Here is a 19,376-nt window from a genome sequence, read left to right as displayed (position 1 = left end):
AACCCAGCCTGATAACTCATATTGGTGAAACTGAAGTGTGATAGGAGTAAAAATAATAACAAGCATTTTTAAATATGTTGTGTACTTTTAAGTTTCTACATAGAAATCTAGAGCTGGCACTGCTATAACATTTTGACAGAATGGACATTGTTCCTGTCTGATGATTCAGCAGAGCAGCTGAGCATGTGTTTAGATATGAACGACAGCAGGGATGGAAGGAGAGAGGAAAATATGATCAAATGTAGCTGTTCTTCCTAGGTGGGCCTGGACCCTGGAGATATTTGTGATGAGGAGGTGTTCATTAGAAATCAGGTAATTTCATCAGGGTTAGCCAGAAAAATGTTACCTCTCAAGAGAAGAGGGAACCGGGAAGATTTACTTCATACTGGTAAAATGCATAATAATACATATATTAATACATAGCCAGCCTCCAAGTCAAGTCCTCTCCAGCATCATCCCCATGGAACACATGCACGTGTCAATAATTTCAGCATTCCAGTGTCTGGTTCCCGTGCAGGAAGAGGTTAATTATGTCTCAGCCTTTATGGCACAAAGTAAAAGCTCTTGTTATTTTTGTTTTGTTGTTTTTTTTAAAAGAAAAAGCTGTGTGGACAAAGAGGCAGGCTTTAAATATTTGTGGAGGCTGCTTGGCAACAAATTGCATGCGATCTTTATAAAAACAATGAGTTCTCATAGAATTTACATTGTGTTCGAACTGGGTGCTAATGGCTCCTGACCAGTGCTCAATGACTGGTCTGTGGGAAGAAACAGGGAGAGAGGTGTTATATTGTGCATTGTGTGTTGCTATTCCAGCTTTCTGAGAAAGAGGAGCTGTTAGAAGTTGAGGACCAGGGTGGGAATAAAACTGTGGCTTTTACAGCACATAAAATGCATGAGGTGAGAGCTGACACTGATTGTGGCTGTGCACTCAAGGCCACTGCTCCGGGGGCGGGGAATCTGCACACACGCGCACACACACACACACAGACACACAGACACACAGACACACACACACACACACACACGACATGGTGCTCCCAAATATAACCGATGGCTGCAGGCCTGTCTCCTTCGGTCTCAGGAAATAGCTGTGCTTCCAGTATTTTTCCTTCAGAAATGACATCTACTTGTCTGCAGCAAAGGCACTATTAAGCAGATTGCAATCCTTTCCCTATCGGTTGGGAACTGATTTAAAACTGATATATTGACTGTTCAGCTGTGCAGGAAAGGCAGAGCAACCCTGTGCTTGCAGCTGCTCAAAAATCATTGAAGTCAGCTCAGAGATGATGAGATTTCTCAAAACAATAAGCACTACTTTGTTTGTTTGTTTGTTTGTTTTATTTCCCCTCCACTCCATTTTTGCACTTTCACCTCTGGGATACAAGTGAAGCATGTTTTATTAGGTTTCTTCCACTACTGCTGAAGCAAAAACATACTTCATCCCTCCCCCAAATTTTCTTCCTGGCAGGAAAAGAGGCTTTTAAGCAAATATCTTTTGCAGTAGCAGTGACAAGAAGCCTGAGCATTTCTGGTACCAGAGGTGCAACCCCTTCCACAATCTGGAGAGGCTACTGATGGCCTTTGGTTAAGAACTTTGGAACCATTCCTGGTGAGAGTAGAAGGGTTAAGCATGTGCAGTACCGAGTTGCTCAAAAAGAATATATAAAAAAGAATTGTGCACAGGTATATCTGATACCCTACCTCAAAATACGAACAAATAAAAACTCTGATCACTGTTGCTTTACTTTTACCAGCCAAAATACAGGCTTTGTTTTCTGTTTATACAGGCAATAATGAAACCACATGGCTTTCCTGAAACTTCCTCCACATGAAGACATATGAATGTAGCAGCTTATAAGAACTGGAAGTCCTATGAGGAGAGGCTGAGGGAGCTGGGGTTGTTTAGTCTGGAGAAGAGGAGGCTCAGCGGGGTTGGATCAAGGGTTGGACTTGATGATCTCAGAGGTCTCTTCCAACCCAGTTAATTCTATGATTCTAAGTAGGGCATAGTAAACAGTCCTGTAAATTCAGTCCTGAATTCAGAGAAATTAAGTGTCTTACACATGATCATGTATGCCCTATGCCACAGCCAAAGCAAAAACAATGTCCAGATTTTTCCAAATTCAGGTGCTCTGAATTGAGTGAATGATGATGATGATAATATCCTTCAGGTGTGTCACTATTTGTGTTTTAACTCTCATTACACACCTAAATGGGGAAGATGAGCTCTTGACAAGTATCACCTGGTAGCAGGGTACCCACTGACTCCCTGAGCCTCTCCATGATGCCATGTCAATGTTATAAGTCTTTGTGAAGTTGCGTGAGAGGAGCACGAGGCAGTGGGTTCCTGTACACAGGTGTCTATGATTGACAGAAATAGCACCAAACAAATCAGATGTTCACATGTTCATGCTCCAACAACACTTCTGTTTACTCCCATATTCACTAATTCCTTATGTATGTGTGTTTATAGGTACATGCATAGATTATTTTATACACACCTGTGGCAGAGAGGTCCTACAGGTTAGACACAAAGAGAGTTACGAACTGTGCTACAACAAATATTTAGCAACATGTATTTTCAAACGTTGTGCCAGTGGTTTTGACTATAAATTCAGATAATGTCACAAAAAATGGACTGCGTGATTTAGTGACTGTCTTGCTGAATTGATAGAAGAGGATTAAATTATAATTATCAAACCATTCACCTTTGTCAGTGGATCTAATTGCAATCTGTTCGATAGCAACAAAAAATGCCGTCTGACGGCAGCTTTGTAGCTTTGTGAATGAGTGAATTAGTTCCCACTGGCTGAGCACTAACTGCATACTGTTATCACTTCACAGTTGCTCTTATGACTTTTGCTTTGCTCAATGGCTTCATTTTCCTAGGTAGAAATCTGTAAGGAATGGAATTAAAACTCTTTGAGCTAGTCTGTGTAAGAGCTGGAAAAATGAAAAGAAAAGCAATATCCTTTTAAGATAAACTTCACAAAACTAAAGGCAAAGGACCATTAGACAGATCCTCTGATATGGCTTTTATTTTACAAGTCATTATACTTCACTCAATTAACCCACTTTCCAATACGCTGTACTGTGAGTATGGCACATCTTCCAGAAAGGCATGCTCTCTCTCTGAAGACATTAAGAGTTGGCAAATCATCATTTCTCTGGATGACTGACTCACTATTAAAATCTCCTCATTTGGATTCATCTTGGCTTCAGCTTCTGGCCATTGGTTTTTGTCTTTCTTTTCCCCAGTGTTTTTAAAAAACCCTTGGGGCCTGGTGTTTTCTTCTTAAGAGGAAAATTAACTGTATGTGTGAAGAGCCCTGAACACTTTGCCTCTTCATGAAACACTTCAGTGGTGTTTCTCACCAATGATCATAAGAAGGAGCTCCTGGGCATATACATATTTTTAAACCAATTGTTCAATAAAATGCAACACAATTTTTAAATGCTGGTAAAAATTACTGAATACAAAAATTCAGAAAAAATTAAAAAATGCAGAACTCTCCATCATGAGTACATGTGGTCACACTTTCACCTCATCCTGGAATCTCAAAAAGCTCCCATAAAAGTTTGTTTGGATCAAATGGGATAAGCTATTGACTTGTATAATAACACGTGACTATACTACAGAAAATCCTTGATTGTTCAAGTTTTGGGCAATTTGGCAGCCTTATCAGATCTTAACAAATCTAGGAGATTTGTCTCATTTTTACCTCAACAGTTCTCAGTATTGGAAACAGTTATTGATGTTGGGACTTCGATTCAAACTTATCACTTACTTTTGTGTTGGTTTTGAGAGGTAGGAGATTGCACCAAATGGGTTTTTTAGCAGTTCTTCTAAGAGTATAATTAGAGTGTTTTCCATCTTCAAGCTTTCTTTTCAAATTACACCAGCTGAAATTTGTACTATGATATCTATGATCATCTGCCAATTCAAGGGTGTTACAATGTAAATGGATGCATTCCTGAACCTCTCTCAGAAGCAAAGTACAGATATTTCCATCAAAGCTGACCTAATAATATTTGCCAAGTGATCATTGCTCATACTCTTGCCTTTGCCTTTATCTGTTGTTTATTTTTACAAAGAAGTAATTAGGCAGGGGAAACCAATGAATAAATACATATAAATCAATCCAGTTTTTAGCTCCTCAACTCATCTCTGTGATACAGGTGTGACTGGATGATGCAGGGGGAAGTTGGACATGGGAAGAGGCAACTTTGATGAAATCCCCATGCTGAACCACTGGCAAGTTACCACTTCAGCCTGCATTTCTATGCTCATGCCCACACAAATACCTACATACCGAGCACAGAAAATTCTTCCTGGTGACCCATACCTGCCAGATACCACCTGAGGGCCCTGCTGACCACAGCAAAGCAGGGACATCAAAACTTCGTTAAGCAAAAGCTCCACTGTGTGTTCTCTAACGTGACTTTTAAAGTGATTAGTCTTTAATAATGTATTGGTTAGAGGTTGATAAACCCTGGAAGATGCTTGCAGTTAACTGTGCTCAGGTGAAGTACCACCAACCATGACTTCTAAACTGCTTCTACAGACACCACAAGGACACATCTGACATTTCTAGAGCTCCTCAAGGTCACACTTTGAAATATAGTACAGAGAAACTTTCTAAATCATCAACTTCCTTCTGCTACAGAACGACTGATGGGTTTTAATTCTCCCTATTTTCAGAGGCTTCTGGCAGAACTGTGACATTAAATATTCAGGGAAATACAAGTAAGGTTTGAAAATGCCTGCTCTGAAAGAGCTTGGAACCATTAGTGCATCTCATACTGCAAAAGCCTCTGCCTGGCAGATTATGCATCAGAGTCATCCACTTCTTACCTCAAAAAATTATTCAGTTTATTTATCAGCTACAGGGAACAGGCCCTCCATTTGAAGCATTTATATATTTCTGCTACTTTACATCCAAAGCTAATATTGTTTGGGAAGGCCAGGGAAGAAATCTCTTCTCGCATCTCTTCCAAAGTCAAGCTGACTTGACACTGGATGTAAAATTGAAACCCCTTCTTCAAACAGAAACAAACAAACAGGAGAAAGGTTTAATTTCTCCTGTGGGGTGCTGCATTGACAGGCAGTTTAGCTGACTGTTGCATTTGAAGATTATTTGACATCTCCAGTGCTGTGAAAGAGGTCAGGCAGTTCAAAAGGAGCCTTCTTGCTTGCTGGCTTCTAAAAAACTCATTCATTTTGTTACTATGATGAAGTACTCAGAATAGATCACACATAATTCATTCTTCCACAAACATTTCATTGCAAAGATACACTAGCTGTTTTTTAAAATATCAAATAATATTTCAGGGCTTGTAGTTTTTGTATTAGGCAGGTTATGCCAGGAAATTACAGAAAATTACAAGAGATTTGAAATCTGCAGATGGAAATCTATGTATACAAGCCAGCAATAGTAGCATTATTTTTATAGCATCTGCAACTGTAGTGCTTGAACACTAATAACTACCTGCTGCCCTGCTTCCAATCCTTATATTCATGGGGTAAAAAACAGACCTGGCAATCTCCATTTTCTACTTGCAGCATTCATTTCTGGTTGGTGTTAGAGCAGGCTGATTTATAATTTACCCCACATTAAATATTTGTAGTTATGTCCAGAAATAGTCTTTGCCAGTGAATATTATTGCAGGGGCCTTGCCTTTTATCTCTAGGGAATACAACGAAAGTACCACAAGTTTGATCAGGATAATTCAGGCAGAAGGTGGTAGCTTGTCTAGCCAGAGTCACTTGAAGCTGAACATGGTGCCACAGAGAGGGTCGCCCCTGAGCAAGTTTCAGCTGGATTGCTGCTTCCTGCACAGCTTCACCACCTTACACAGCCCTGTGGACCCTGCTGTCAGGCATCATGGTCTGCAGAGACACCCACCACACTGAGCCACTGCTCTGCTGTCCCTCTCTCCTTCCACGCAGTAAGTGTGGCACAGCGTAGGCCCCTCTGTTTGTTGGGTTGTTGTTTAAGGTTCTGCTTGCACCAGACCAGCAACTCTGCCTTTGCATGAGGATCAGATAGGATGAAACCACGAATCTCATGTTACGGGAGCAGGTTGTAAAGAGATGGAAAAGCCTAGGAGACACTTGGATGCTCCCAGGGTGAAAGCCTTACTTACTTCTTGGGTCTTTTGCTCGGCCTTTAGGGCACTATACAACACTTAAGGATGGAAAAACAATTGCTTTACTGGTAAACATTGTAACCTTTGTTCAGTATCTACTGGGGCAACAAATCTTCATAGCGTGCTGGAGCATGCAGAAGGGAATCTGAAGGTCCTGAATTCAGTTGGTCACAGACGATTGAGAGCAAGTCAGGCTCAAAGGGACAGAATTACACAATCCTGTCACATGGATGAGAAAACTGCATCCTGCATCCATCAGAAACAGAGGAAAACCAGAAGGGGAATAAAGGGGGAAAATAACAAACAAGTTTCCAAAAACTGGATGGATCTTTTCCTGCGTCAAGCCCTCTCTGAATCAAGGAAGGGTTTTGCCCTAGTAAGGGAGGAGATTTTGAATGAAAAGCTCATGGCAACAGAAACAAATCAGCTCCACAAGTACATAATATTCAAATGAGTTTTACATAACTACTCTCCTTTTCTTCCAACTTCCATCTGGGTGAAAGAATAGCACAAAACCAAACAGAATGTAAGTAAACCAGCCTGAAGGCCAGGGAAGGACCTTTCCCATTGCCTCTGTCAAAGAAAGCATGCATGTTTTCAATAAATCACACCTTAAAATAAACTATGCTTACTGAAGCAAATGAAAAAAACAACAGAGGAAGGACTGAGAGTGACCCACACAACCCTGCTCCCATCACACCAGCTGCCCTGGTGAAGGATCAGAAGGACCTCACCTGCACAGCTCTTGCCCATGGAAGCTGTTCCTCTGATGTCACACCGTCACCCCAAAAGACCAACGCTTGAAAGTAGCGCATTTTGCTATTAAGTTGGTTCAAACAAACTTTACCTTGGTAGAAAGCAAATAAAATAAATTCAGCTCCCATGTTAGAAGTCACTGTAACTCCTGGTATTACTGATGGACTGTGTGATGAAACATATACACAACACATAGAGACCTTCCAGCAAGTTCCATAGCCTATTTATTGCCACTACCTGGCAACAGTTGTGAATCAGTGTGGTTCATCAGTGTGGCCTACACGGTGGACTTTTGGGAGTCAAGGAAGGAGGAGACACAGCAGAGCAATGGAAAGGAGGCTGGCCAACAACCAGAGTTTGTACTTCTGCTCAGTGGTACACTGAGGCAGGGCCAAGAGTCACCACCTCTCTTCCTCTCTTAGCACCAGAAAGGGACCAAGAGGAGGATGGGTCTAGTGGGGCACAGCACTCCTATTTTTAAGCTGGTGTTCACTTTATTGATAATATAAACTTTATAAATTTTATAAATTAAGTCATTGCTTGTTAGCAAACTTTGGCTGGAGAAGTAGAACATACATTTAATAATACTCTCCCTCGCCTTTAAAGAAGTCATAAAGCACTTACATTTCATAGCTTATTTGGTTTTTTTTTTTTACATGACCTTACTTCCTGCTCTTATTACAATATCTTTTATTCCTTTCACACCTTTTTCTGAGTGTCTCCTGTTTACTTGGTTGAATTAGACTGTCTTTTTTTCTCCTGACTTTTCTGGTGTTTTGCTTTGAAAGTCTGTTTTACATGGTACCCCTCCCCTTGTTTACATGTGTGTGGGCAGAGGAGCCAGACTAAGTGGTGGCTGCTGTCAGACAGGGTAATAGAATTGAAATCTTCACTTACCTATTCATCTGGGAGAGCTGATGAGTCTTTTCTCATGACTGGCACTCCTTGGTGTTTCAGATAGGGGCTCAGCAAGGAAAATAAAGTGTTGGTGTTGGTCAGACCCATAGTGGCATGATTATTACCTTGAAAGTGAGTTACCACTCAGGTCAGGTTGTAATATAAAATTACATCTGTATCTGTAAAATATGAGAGTTAAATAAGAATGTGGATTACTTTTCTTTGTTAGACTTTAACTTCCCCCCCTCTTTCTCATTCAGCTTTAGGGTAAGATTTTACATCCTCTTTCTGGGAGGCTTCAGAAAGACTAAAAGGATTTAAAAATTAGTGAGGTTCTCACTTTCTCTGTAGCCTCTTTAACAAGCCATAAAATCATGCAAAAATCAGGGGCTATGCCAGTAGTGCAGGGGTAGGACTCAAACACCCACGACCTTTCCCAAAACACTGTTATTCGTGGGCAGAGAAGTACCTTGCAGATCTGTGGCATTCAACAAGGATGTTTTGGGAATGTAGGCAGAGGGAGGTCTAGGAAGGATCAGTGGAGACCTGGTTTTGTAGCTCTTTGGTCAAAGCAGCCATGGATGGCTAAGGATAGGAATTTACACTTCTCTGAGATTTGGGTTGAATACACACGATATTTTCACACAGGTGTACCTATTGCAAGATAGCATCTTTTTCTGGTTTAAACAAAGCCAGAAAAAAACTGATTCCTGGAATGAGTGTTCATATGTGGAACTCTGTTTATAAACGAAAAACAATTTAGCTACAATGGCATAAGTATCTTCCTTAATTTCAGAAATAGCGTCCTTTGTGTCAGATACCTTCCCTTGCCATTTTAGCAGGAGCCACAAGGCACCCTCCATCTGGCCAGGCACAGAGATGAGCTGTAGGATTTCACCGTTTTGTTCCTACTATCACACAATCTACAAGTAGAGATTTTATTCTCAAACTGAGAATTCAACTCATTAAATCACTCACAGGTAAGATATGTAAAGGATGGGAAACGAAAAGATTTCTAACATCTTTATTCTACATACACTAATAAAAAAAAGATGAAGGTTATGCAGAGCAGTGGTAGGTTCCCCATGAACTTCCTATCAGACTCCCTGCTTCTCATACGTGACCAAACTCTATTTTTAATAAACCTGTTATTATAGTCCAGAGTCTCTGCCAAGTGTTTACAGCGTTGCCCTAAGTAACAAGTCTGAGCCAGGGGACTTAATTAAATGTAACCTGCTTTTTCAGTTATAGAGTAGTCCTTAAACATCAAAAGGCAAGTGGACTTTGTTAATAAAATCTGAAATCACTCTTTGTTTAAGAGTTCTTTACTCCTCACTGTATACAATCAGTTAGTTCTTAGAAGGCATATAGCATTTTCACAGATAATTTCCCACAAGCATTTACAGATTTTACAAGTAATATTCTGGCTTTATGTGAGAATCTCAGATCTCCTACTTTCTTGCTGAGCTGATTCATAGACCCCAGCTTGCGGGGAAGAATGTAAAAAAAATTAAAGAGAAATGTTTATAAAGGATGCCCTTTTGGATCTCACAATTTTTTAATGTCCTTATAATTTTAGACACTTACCTTTCCATTTTGGAGTACTTGGTTCTGCATATATTGCAATTATTTTTACAACTATCTAGGAGGAGGTTCTACCTATGAGGGCTTCTTCTAACCACAAAGCCGGTTTGATGAAGGTGCTAAAGAGCCATCTGAAAGTCTTGGATGGACAAATGCAGGTGACATGGTTGCTGTCTCCCTGGACAGAACTGCACACCTGCTAAGTGAAACCGGCTTTCATTCACAGCAGCTCACAGCCCAGTGTATTAAGATGAGGTCATTGCAGCTTATATTGATGTGTGGGACTAGAAACTGGAGTGGTCAGACCAGGCAGATGGGCCTGAACCCCCTGCTGAGGTCCGGCCTGACCCTCTGAAAGGAGAAGGGGTGGCTGCTGTGCTGATGGTCTTGCCTCCATTGGCGCAGGAAGAGCAGGTAGTCCCAGCCTGTGCTGCTGCTGGACCACACCAACCTCTGCCATCGTGCCTTCAGAGGGTAGGTCAGCACAGAGCAGGTGCTTTCCCAGGTAAGAAAGGTTTAATGCCCTTCTCCTCCCTCTAAGCGGAAGTTTTAACTTCCCTGTGCCCGCAGTGTTAATCATTTACATCTTAAACCCAGCCTGACTCTGAGATCCAGGCTGTGCAGGTCAAATGCAGCCACCTGGCAGGCCTGGAGATGTCAGTGGTATGGGATGCACCCTCAGCCACCATGACAGCGGAGCTGGGCACCTCTTGCATGAGGATAGGGAGGAGGGTGAAGGCAGTAATTTATTCCAGGAAAATATGCAAGAACAATGAATCACAGCTGCAACATCACACCCCAGGTGGGGCTGGCAGTGAGGAGTTACAGTGTGGTCAACAGGACCAGAGCAGTGAATGTCTTCCTATACTTGGCACTGCTGTGGCTACACCTCAAATCCTGTTCAGTTTCAGGGCCTTCACTGCAAGAAAGACATTGAGGTGCTGGAGTGTATCCAGAGAAGGGCAACAGAGCTGGTGAAGGGTCTGGAGCACAAGTTGTATGAGGAGCATCTGAGGGAGCTAGGGGTATTTAGTCTGGAGAAAAGGCAGCTCAGGGGAGACCTTATCGTTTTCTACAGCTACTTGAAAGAAGGTTGTAGCCAGATGGGGGTCGTTCTCTTTTCACAAGCAATAAGTGATAGGACAAGAGGAAATACTCTCAAGTTATTCCAGGGGAGGTTTAGATTGGATATTAGGAAAAACCTCTTCACCGAAAGGGTGGTCAAGCATTGGAACAGGTTGCCCAGAGAAGTGGTGGAGTCTGCTACTGAAGATTGCTGACTGGTTTGTTACTCCTTGCTCATTTACCTTCCTCTCATATCATCCCCCTTTCTCCAGCTGGCATGCTGACCAGAGCAAATGGCCACTAGGAGGTCTCAAGAGCAGGCCAGTGCAGACTGGGACAGGCTAGCACTGGCTATCTAGAGAGTTCATGACACTCCAGCTTCTGGAGGGTGCCCACACACAATCAGACAAACCTCAGCTGTCCCCATGTGGCACTGGCGGCAGTCCTGCTTCGAGCTGCAGCGAGGATTGGGGACCTCTAGCCACCTCTTGCGGACTATTTCACTGATGCTGTGAAGTCATTCACATGTTTTTCCCACAGCCACACTGGCTCAGTTTCCAGCTCCACCTCTAAATGTGGTATTGATGCATTCAGCCCACTCAGATAACTCCTGGAAAAAAACAGGTCCTCCCAGTGCAAAATGAAGTCAAAGCCCGGCATTTTGACTTCTGCAGATCTGTCTGAGTTGAGACACTTTTTCTTTTTCACAAGCTGTTTTTACTGCTCCTTGCATTCAGGTTTATAAGCTCTTTCTCATGGCATCCATCTGTCCTTACACCTGTGCAAAACTTTCCAATCTGGGTATGTAAGCAGCTGAAGACTGCTCCACTCTTGGAGACCGCATTTTAGGATAGCTGACTGCTGCATGCTATAGTGGTGATGAATCCCTATTAGATGCTTAAGGGATGACTTTGCCTCCTTACCATCTCCATCTGATTTTGAGTAGTAATAGAGAAATCACCAGAGCAGGCTGTGGGAAGAGCACAGCATTCCTGAGCTGGGTGAAACAACTGGTTTTGTGGAATAAGTGTTTGCTTGGGATCACATAAACGCTTCCAACTTGAAAGAACCACAATTTCTAGATCCCAGTTTGTTTATATTTAACTTTGTAGATCTGCTGTTGTGTGTTCTGCTGATCTAACTCTTGATGCTATACTGGTCTGACTGGATCGTGTCAAAGTTTGCTGTTTACATTATACAGTCGTCATGGTTTGAAAACAGGCACATAAGTACAAATAGTAGCATATTGTAATGAAACGCCTCGTATGCAAAGGAAATGTTCATGCTGTTCACCAGGTTTCTAGCGAACAGCTCTTAGTGACACTGCAGAGCCTTGGTAACAATTACTGTCCAAGTTTGATGAAAAAAGGTGTAAATGAAGACATCCAATGTGAAAATGTACCTCAAAGGAAATTTGACAGCCCAAACAGACAAGCTAAATCAGTCTGCAAGTATAAGTGTTTACAATGTATAATGGCACTGATTTGATCCCCACGAGGAAAACCCCTCTGCTGCTCATACTTTCGTTCTTCCATCGCTGCCGTGGCTGCATGACAATTATTCTAGGGACGACCCTTCTCCAGTCCCCAGGCACGGCAGGACACACGCTCGGCGTTGTTCGCAGCCCCCCGGCAGCGCGCACGGGTCGCTCTGTGCGGGATGTGCGCGGGATCCCCTCCCGAGGGGGCGGCCGGCGCGGGGGCGGCGCGGGGGCGCGGCCGCCTCTGTTGCGGGGAGGAACAGGCGGCGGGCAGGGCGATGCCCGCGGGGGGCACTGCCGGACCCCCGCCCCGCTCCGCCCCGCGCCAGCGTTCCGGCGCTCCCGGCCGGGCGGGCGGAGGGAGAGAGGGAGGGAGGCGCGGGCGGGAGCGGAGGGAGGGACGCGGGGCGGGGCGCAGCCGGCGCGGAGAGGGGCCGCCCCCCCGCCCGCTCCGCTCCGCTCCGCGCCCGCCGTCGGTGCCGGTGGAGGCGGCGGTTGCGGTGGCGGCGCCGCCGGCTCCCGCCGCCCCCTTCACCCCCGGCCCCGCGTCCCCATGGCCGGGCAGGAGTGGGACTGGTTCCAGCGCGAGGAGCTCATCGGGCACATCAGCGACATCCGAGTGCAGAACCTCCAAGGTAAACCAACACCCCCGCAGAAACCCCTCCCTCCGCCCCCGCGCCGCCCCGCTCCCCTGCCCCAGCTGCTCCCCGCGCTGCTCCTGCCTCTCCCGCGGGCTCCCCCGGCCCCGCGGAGCGGGGGCGGTGCGGGTGCGGGGCCAGGAGAGGAGGTCGGCGGGGCCAAAGTTTCCCCCGAGCGCGGCGCCGGCCCGTCCGGCCGCGGGGAGCCCCGGCACTGGGGCGAGCGGCGCCGGGCCCGGGGCAGGTTCGGGGCGCGGGCGCTCCGCGGGCGCTCCGTGGGCGCTGGGGATGCTGCGGCGGCGGGGGCGGCTCAACCCGTGTTCCCCTCGGGCGGCGCTGCCACCCACAGCCGCCCCCGAGCGCCGTCGGCGAGGGAGCTGCGGGCTCCGGCTCGGCTCGGGTCGCTCCCGGCCGGGGGGACCTGTCCGGCCGGGCGGTGCGGGGCTCACGGTGCCGCTGTGGGTAACGGGAGCCTCGGTGCGGGGTCCCCGTGGCGCCGGACAGAGGCGCCCTCCCGCCTCCCCGACCTGGCGATCCGGGGTCACTCGGCCGCGGTCAGGGCACGACTCCGGGTCTGGAGCAGCGCGATTTGAGCGGAAGCAGATGGCTATCAGAGGACTCGATTTAATGTATCTTCTAGAAAGCTACTGTTGAATAAACATGGACAGAGCTTTTGGATAAATCATCTACGAGATGCTCTTCTATTCTGCCACAGGCTTTTCAGGCGGAAGAGATGCAAACACCTGAGTCTGAAGGTAGATCGGTGTCAGCGTAGTAGTAGTTTCTCCAAAGTTATGTTTGCCCCTCACTAGGTAACTCGTCGTGATTGGCAAGGACAGCAAGAATCGATGGAAGAGGAAAAAGCAGCAGTGGTTTATGGGAGAACAATTTGTTTAATGTAACATACCAATCTTAATCAATATCTCACATAATACTGTGATGTATCTTTATGTTCCATACAGATAATAGACTTGAATCAGAGATCATTATCTCTTCCTGTCTATGCATAATTATATTAAGGCACTGTCTACTGGCAGAGCAGTGCAGTTGCTGGAAATTAATTTTCATTTGGATTGATTATAGAAGATGTATAATTTATCAGAAGAGAGTCAAATTAGCCATTCTTTAAGCTCTGATGTATTAATGCAGTTAGCTGCTGATGGGCTCATTCCACAGCATTTTGACCTGCACCATCCTAACCTCTGAAATTCAGATTTTGAGTACAGCAAGAGCTGTTGATCTCCCCTTGGGTTTTGACTGTCTCTCATTACAGTGTAATTCTACATTTCTGACTCTTGGCTCAGTCTCTTTGGATTCTGTGTGTGATAGCATGGCTGATCTCTTGTTGCTCAAAACTGTAGCAGATTTAATCATTAATTCATGGACATATTTTGAGAAGGAATACAAAAGTAAACTGCTCTTAAAAAGAGTAATAGGTTTTTGGCTTTGCCTGTCAGTTATTTGTAGAAGAAGGAGTTAAAACTGGAACTTAAAACTCATTTATAGAGATACACACAGCCTTATCAAAAATTCCTGCAGTCCTGTAGGAGAATGTCATCCTACAGAGCAAATTCCTTTGAATGACATTATGTTCATGAAAAAAACCTCCTGTTCCCTTCTTACCACACAAGAGAAATTCTGAGACATATATTAGTTGTCACCTCGCTTGCACTGCTAAATAGGGTTTTAAGAAGTTTTATGCCTCATGTGAGCTCTTATAGGGGAGAAAAAGCATTTGTTCTAAGGTGCTGCTCCAAAGCAAGTGATAATATCTGTCAAAAAATATATGATTTGTAACACATAGTTCTCACATTATCTTCTAGAGATGAAAAACATTTTACAGATGGTGAGTCTGATACTCATGAGAGTGTGATTTTTGTCGCTTGGGAGCTTGGTGGCAGAGCATGGCGCTTCTCTTCAGAACAGTTTCTTGTAAAATGGCAGCATATGCTCCATGTTTTTATGTAGTAATTAAACTTGCTCCTGCTTTATAATTCAAAATTCATTCCCTCCTCTCAAAACAATGCGATCCAAAGCACTGCTAGTATCATTCCCTATCAGTTACACAATCAGTAACAGCCTGGATGCGCTAAAAAGTCAAGAGTCTGCGATGAAAAACTAGGTGAGCATGATGCAGAGTTTCCATCAGCAGCATCAGAGCTCCTGCAGGGCCTTGCTTCCCAGGGCCACACGAAGGACCTCACGCAGTGAGGGGCCTCGTCTGCTGCTGCATCTCCAGCTCCTGCAGAGCTCTCTTGCAAGACCAGCTGTGCTTAGAGTAGGTGCTATGAAGTGGATGGTTTGTCTTATTCCAGAATGCTCCCTTTCAGCGGGACATTCTGCATATGTGAAGGTTCTTCCTGGTCTCTGGGGAACCCATTATATTAATACAGACCCAGGAGGAATAAGGAGAGGATGGGAGGCAGCAGATAAATATTTGCAGATATGAACAACACATGAAAACACTGAATTTCTGTGTGCAGCTATGGAGACTTCTGCTGCTGATGCACAGAGCCAGACAAATGTGAAGTCTGCAAGGCAGATAGAGGCAGTACAGTGCAAGCCATCCTGCCCAGCAGCTGATGGAAGAGCCCAAGTGGTGATGACCGTGCAAAAGGGTCCTGAGCAGCCTAGCTGGTGATAAAGTTTCTGCAGGAATCATACAGCCATCTGCTGTAGTAGTTTTCCGTAACCTTTCTACCTCCTTTTTTAAAAGCAAAAATTGTTCATTTGTTTTGAACACTTCTTCATTATGCCTTAGCTAAGCTGTAGAGCACTTCTGATGTAGTGAAGATGGCATATTTGAAGATGGCATATGCTGTTTCAGTCTGTTGCATCTTCCTTCTCTAGTTTGGTAGTTCCACATCCAGGAAGGATCCAAGATGCTGGTTACTGGGAAGTGTCTGCTCTTCTGGAGAGGCTTTTGCAGTGGCACGATCCCACTAAATTGAGAAGTTTTTCTAGGCTCATGTGCTGGGTGCAGAAGTAGCCTCAGGGACTATATGTTTTGTCATGTAACTAATGGGTGAAATTATGGCCTGTGTAGGTTTTTCAGTTTTTTCACAGTGAGACTAAAACTGGCAGAAAGGGGTGAAATTTACTAAATGGGCTGGACATGGGGGGGGGAGGGGAGTTGATTTTAAAAATGGGATTACATCTGGATGTTTAGACATAGGTGCATAATGATGGGTTTCTATTTTCCCTTTCCATCAAGATATGAGATGTTTCCATTTTATTTTTTAAATAAAAGAAGTGATAGTTCAAAACTGTTGCAGCTAAGTCATGCTAAAAGCCAGGTGCATCTGTTCTCGACAGAGGTGACTTCGGAAAACAGAAGTAGAGAAGAGGGAAGAGGAATGTAAAGAGGGAACAAATGCCAGGTGTGGTGATGCACAAACCAAGTTCCTCTCTCGAGGTCTGTTCGGTTTCTAAATGCATTCAATAAACTGATCCTCTTCTGCTCTTTGTTCTGTTTTTACATTCTCCATAGTGAATTTCTCCACTTACTGAGAGAGAAAAATGGAAAGCCTGCGCAGAATGTAGGAGCGCATCATCAAGCAGTGGAATGCTCAATAATTAATTTCCTGCCAGGGGATGGGTTTTTTTCTCTCTCTCTTTCTTTCGTTACAACACCAGTGGGAACATTTTGTTAGAGCACAAGAATATTTTAAAATCTTCCCTATTGGAAGCTTGATTTAGGATAATCAAAAATATACTTCCTTATGTGGCAAATTGCAATCGCTAGAAAGAGGCAACATCCTCAGCAGGAATTAATCTCTTTTAGATGATATTTTGGTTGTGTGCTTTGCAATAGTCTGAATGTATGTTGAGTAGTACATATCCTTCCTAACATTCCTTGGAATGAAATATGGAGATAAATAATTGTGCAGTCAGAAGTTTTGTTCACCTCTGGCAAACAAGTGTTGTTACCACCATTTAAAAATAATTACTGTTTGAATGTTCATTTTGTATATTTATAATAGAGTAGATGGGCTGAGATGGTAGAACTCTACCATTCTGCTGTCAGAAGACTAGACAAGGGCCTGCTACTTGTCATTTCACTACTCACTCAGGGTTTGGTCCAGAAACTACAGAAACTCCTAGATGTTTATTCCTTGATTTCTGAGATTTAAATACTTTTCTGAGTCTCAGCCTTGCTCTGCTGAGGGGTGCATGGCCGTGAGACATATTTGGAGGGCAGGTGCTATAGTCAGTCTTGAAAATGTTTCTCTCTGTATTTTTCATTTATGTATGAAGCATAGTTCTTACGAATTTTGCACTTAGCTACAGAGAGTAATAATTTTCTTTTAATTACAAGATACAGCAGCATTCAACTTGTTTGCTATAGCTTGACATGCTTTTAAAATACATGGAAATTTTACAAATCGAAGGAAACCTTTTTTATGTATCCATTCATTCTGACAAAAGTAACATGCTGTAACTGTTCATTACTTTAACTCTTCTAAAACTTGTCACCATCCTCAGCAGGATTTCATTCTGTCTGTAGGCATGCTCACTTAGTGGAGTTCTTTGTAGATTTCAGTGACATTTGGAAGGATGAAATTGCCTGGAGAACCTTAGGCAAAGCCCTGTACAGTCACAAAATGATCCTATTCTGTAAAAAGTGCAGTTAAATAGGCCCGAGAATTATAAGTGTGAACCCCACCAAAATAAAGATTCAGATCCAGATATAAGAAGCCAAAGTTAAAGCTGGAAACATACATTTTCTGCTGGGGATGGTCTTTGTAATGGCAGCCTCATACCTGACAGTATTTGTCAGCAACGGAAGGAAGACTTACCTACTCCAGATGTAGGAAACCCTGGCAGTGAAATAAAGGAGCAGTGAGAGGTAAGGCGAAGTGCAGATTGCATGTTTCAGCATGCAGTTTTAACAAGGTCAGTCCCTAATTTCTCTAACAAATTAGAAGTCTGGGCTCTCTGTCCCCCTGAATGGACGAAATGACACCAAATTCAAATCATGCCTGGTAGCTCCGCAGTCAAATGAACTCATACACTTGTGTATTAACACTTTGTCTTAAGAGAGACTGTTTGGCAACTGCATGGACCTGGCTTGAGGCATGGGTTGATGTGCTGTCACTTGCCAACATCCCCTTCTCTGTCTTTCCTGGGTGAGCTGTTGTTCAGACTCTGACCAACCTCAGCATTAGGAGAACTGGTGACACCTCAGACCGTATCAGTTGCCTGAAGTTGTGGTTAAGAAATTACAGTCTTCAAAACACTGTGTTAAAACTAGAGATGATTTAAAAACATAATGTATTTTCATAGCTTGTTTTTTCTTTTGTTCACTTGACTTGGACAGAAATTCAAGCAATTTGGTTTCTCCTAAAGACAACTTCAAGGTTATGCCACTTGCCTCATGAAGTATATGTAGCATCTATTTTGAAAATATTACAAAAGAATGACTTGATTTTCAGTGTTAAAGAGAAACTTCTGTTGGACTAGAAGAAGCAACCTTGGGCATTTTGTCTTGTCAGTGTCCATTTAAACATTTGTTTATGTCCTATGCTGTTTAAAGTTTCAGTTGTTGCAGAATGATTCTTAAGGCCAAATGTCTAAAGGGGAAGAGCAAAAAATCTGTCTTGTCATGTAGAAGTCAAAAAGATTTCAAAAATGTATTCAGGAATAGAAATTATCAGATAAGCAGTGAGATTTGTGTCAATGCTGGGGTGGTGAAGGGCATCACGGCACCTTTTAAGAAACAAGTGTCATCTTCTACATGTCTCTGTACCTGCTATTCTATTTTTATATCTCCCCAACCAGTTAAATGCAGGGACTGTAGGTGGAGGATTGCAGGATGGGTTTGACTTTATTATAATTGCTGCATTTTTTGGTGGAAACAGCTGAGCTGTGTTTTAGCTGCAGTTCGAGGCTTCATGGCCATGAACACAAGTTCAAATTGGCATCATCTAAGGATGCTCGTAATAGCAACAGCCTGGATGTCTTCAGAGTGAATGCCTGTGGACCTGTAAGCTGCAGGCAGAGGAATTCTTTATAAAACCAGAAATCCCACTGAATCTGAATAGATGTTATCAAAAACATCTAAAAGATAGCTCTAATCTCTATGCCCATTACTTAATTCAATGGCATGGTTCGAGACATATTTGTTGAAACAGTGTAATACTTTGAAGGATTCTGTTAATTACTTTCTACAAATTAATTTCAGACATAAATTAGAACATGTTTTATGTTGTAGTATCTTGAAAGTTACTCCTGATATAAGTCAACATAATTCAGAACCAGTGTATCTATGAAAAATGAGTTACCTTGTTTTTTAAACTTTTAATGTTGGCATCTTTTACTGTTGGTAGTCAGAAATGAGACCTTTCTAGGCTGATGTTGATTTGCTTCATTATCTTTTTCTCTTTTGGTAGTGTAATTGGTAGTATAATCGCAGTTGTTTACAAAATAAATGTTCATTAAATATGTGTGACAGGGTGAATTTTAAATACAAACATTTATATTCCAGTCCTTGCTGTATGTAGTGCTTGTATCCCCTTAGATCTTCATCCTATCATAATTAAGACTGGGGATGAATGCATTTTGTAATGTCCCAAGCTGGGCAATGAAGTCCCTGCTCTTGTGCAGTGTCCATTACCAGGAAACACATCTGTATAGATGCTCCATGTGTCTGAGTTCATCCAGAGCCCTGCTAAGGTCAGAGATGCTCTACCCATACCCATAAAATAGCCCAGCTAAATCAGCTAGTGTTGCCAGCTACATTTTTATTCTTCCAGACCTTTTTTCCATATGTTTTCTTCAAGAAAACCACATAACAGTGCACTAAA

At 43.4% G+C, this 19,376-nt stretch overlaps 1 protein-coding gene and 1 long non-coding RNA gene across 2 annotated transcripts in view; one reads left to right on the top strand and one right to left on the bottom strand.

The window, feature by feature from the left end:
* Nucleotides 1-649: 649 nt before the first annotated feature.
* On the bottom strand, nt 650-6,834 carry LOC114061899. The gene is made up of 3 exons (XR_003572248.1): nt 6,783-6,834; nt 2,709-2,897; nt 650-755 (listed from the first exon to the last, which is right to left on the bottom strand). It is a non-coding gene; the product is annotated as an uncharacterized LOC114061899 (long non-coding RNA).
* A 5,574-nt stretch (nt 6,835-12,408) lies between these two features.
* Nucleotides 12,409-19,376, top strand: part of CLMN (calmin) — a 68,164-nt gene continuing 61,196 nt past the window's right edge. Inside the window, exon 1 of the mRNA XM_027892814.1 lies at nt 12,409-12,567. Coding sequence (XP_027748615.1) covers nt 12,486-12,567 — 82 coding nt within the window. The 5' untranslated portion in view covers nt 12,409-12,485. The remainder of the gene's footprint in view (nt 12,568-19,376) is intronic.

This window comes from Empidonax traillii, unplaced genomic scaffold (assembly GCF_003031625.1).
Source record: "Empidonax traillii isolate 1590-97213 ecotype Southwest subspecies unplaced genomic scaffold, ASM303162v1 scaffold370:size553598, whole genome shotgun sequence".
NCBI classification, from domain to species: Eukaryota; Metazoa; Chordata; class Aves; order Passeriformes; family Tyrannidae; genus Empidonax; species Empidonax traillii.
This window is presented reverse-complemented; position numbering and strand designations above follow the sequence as displayed.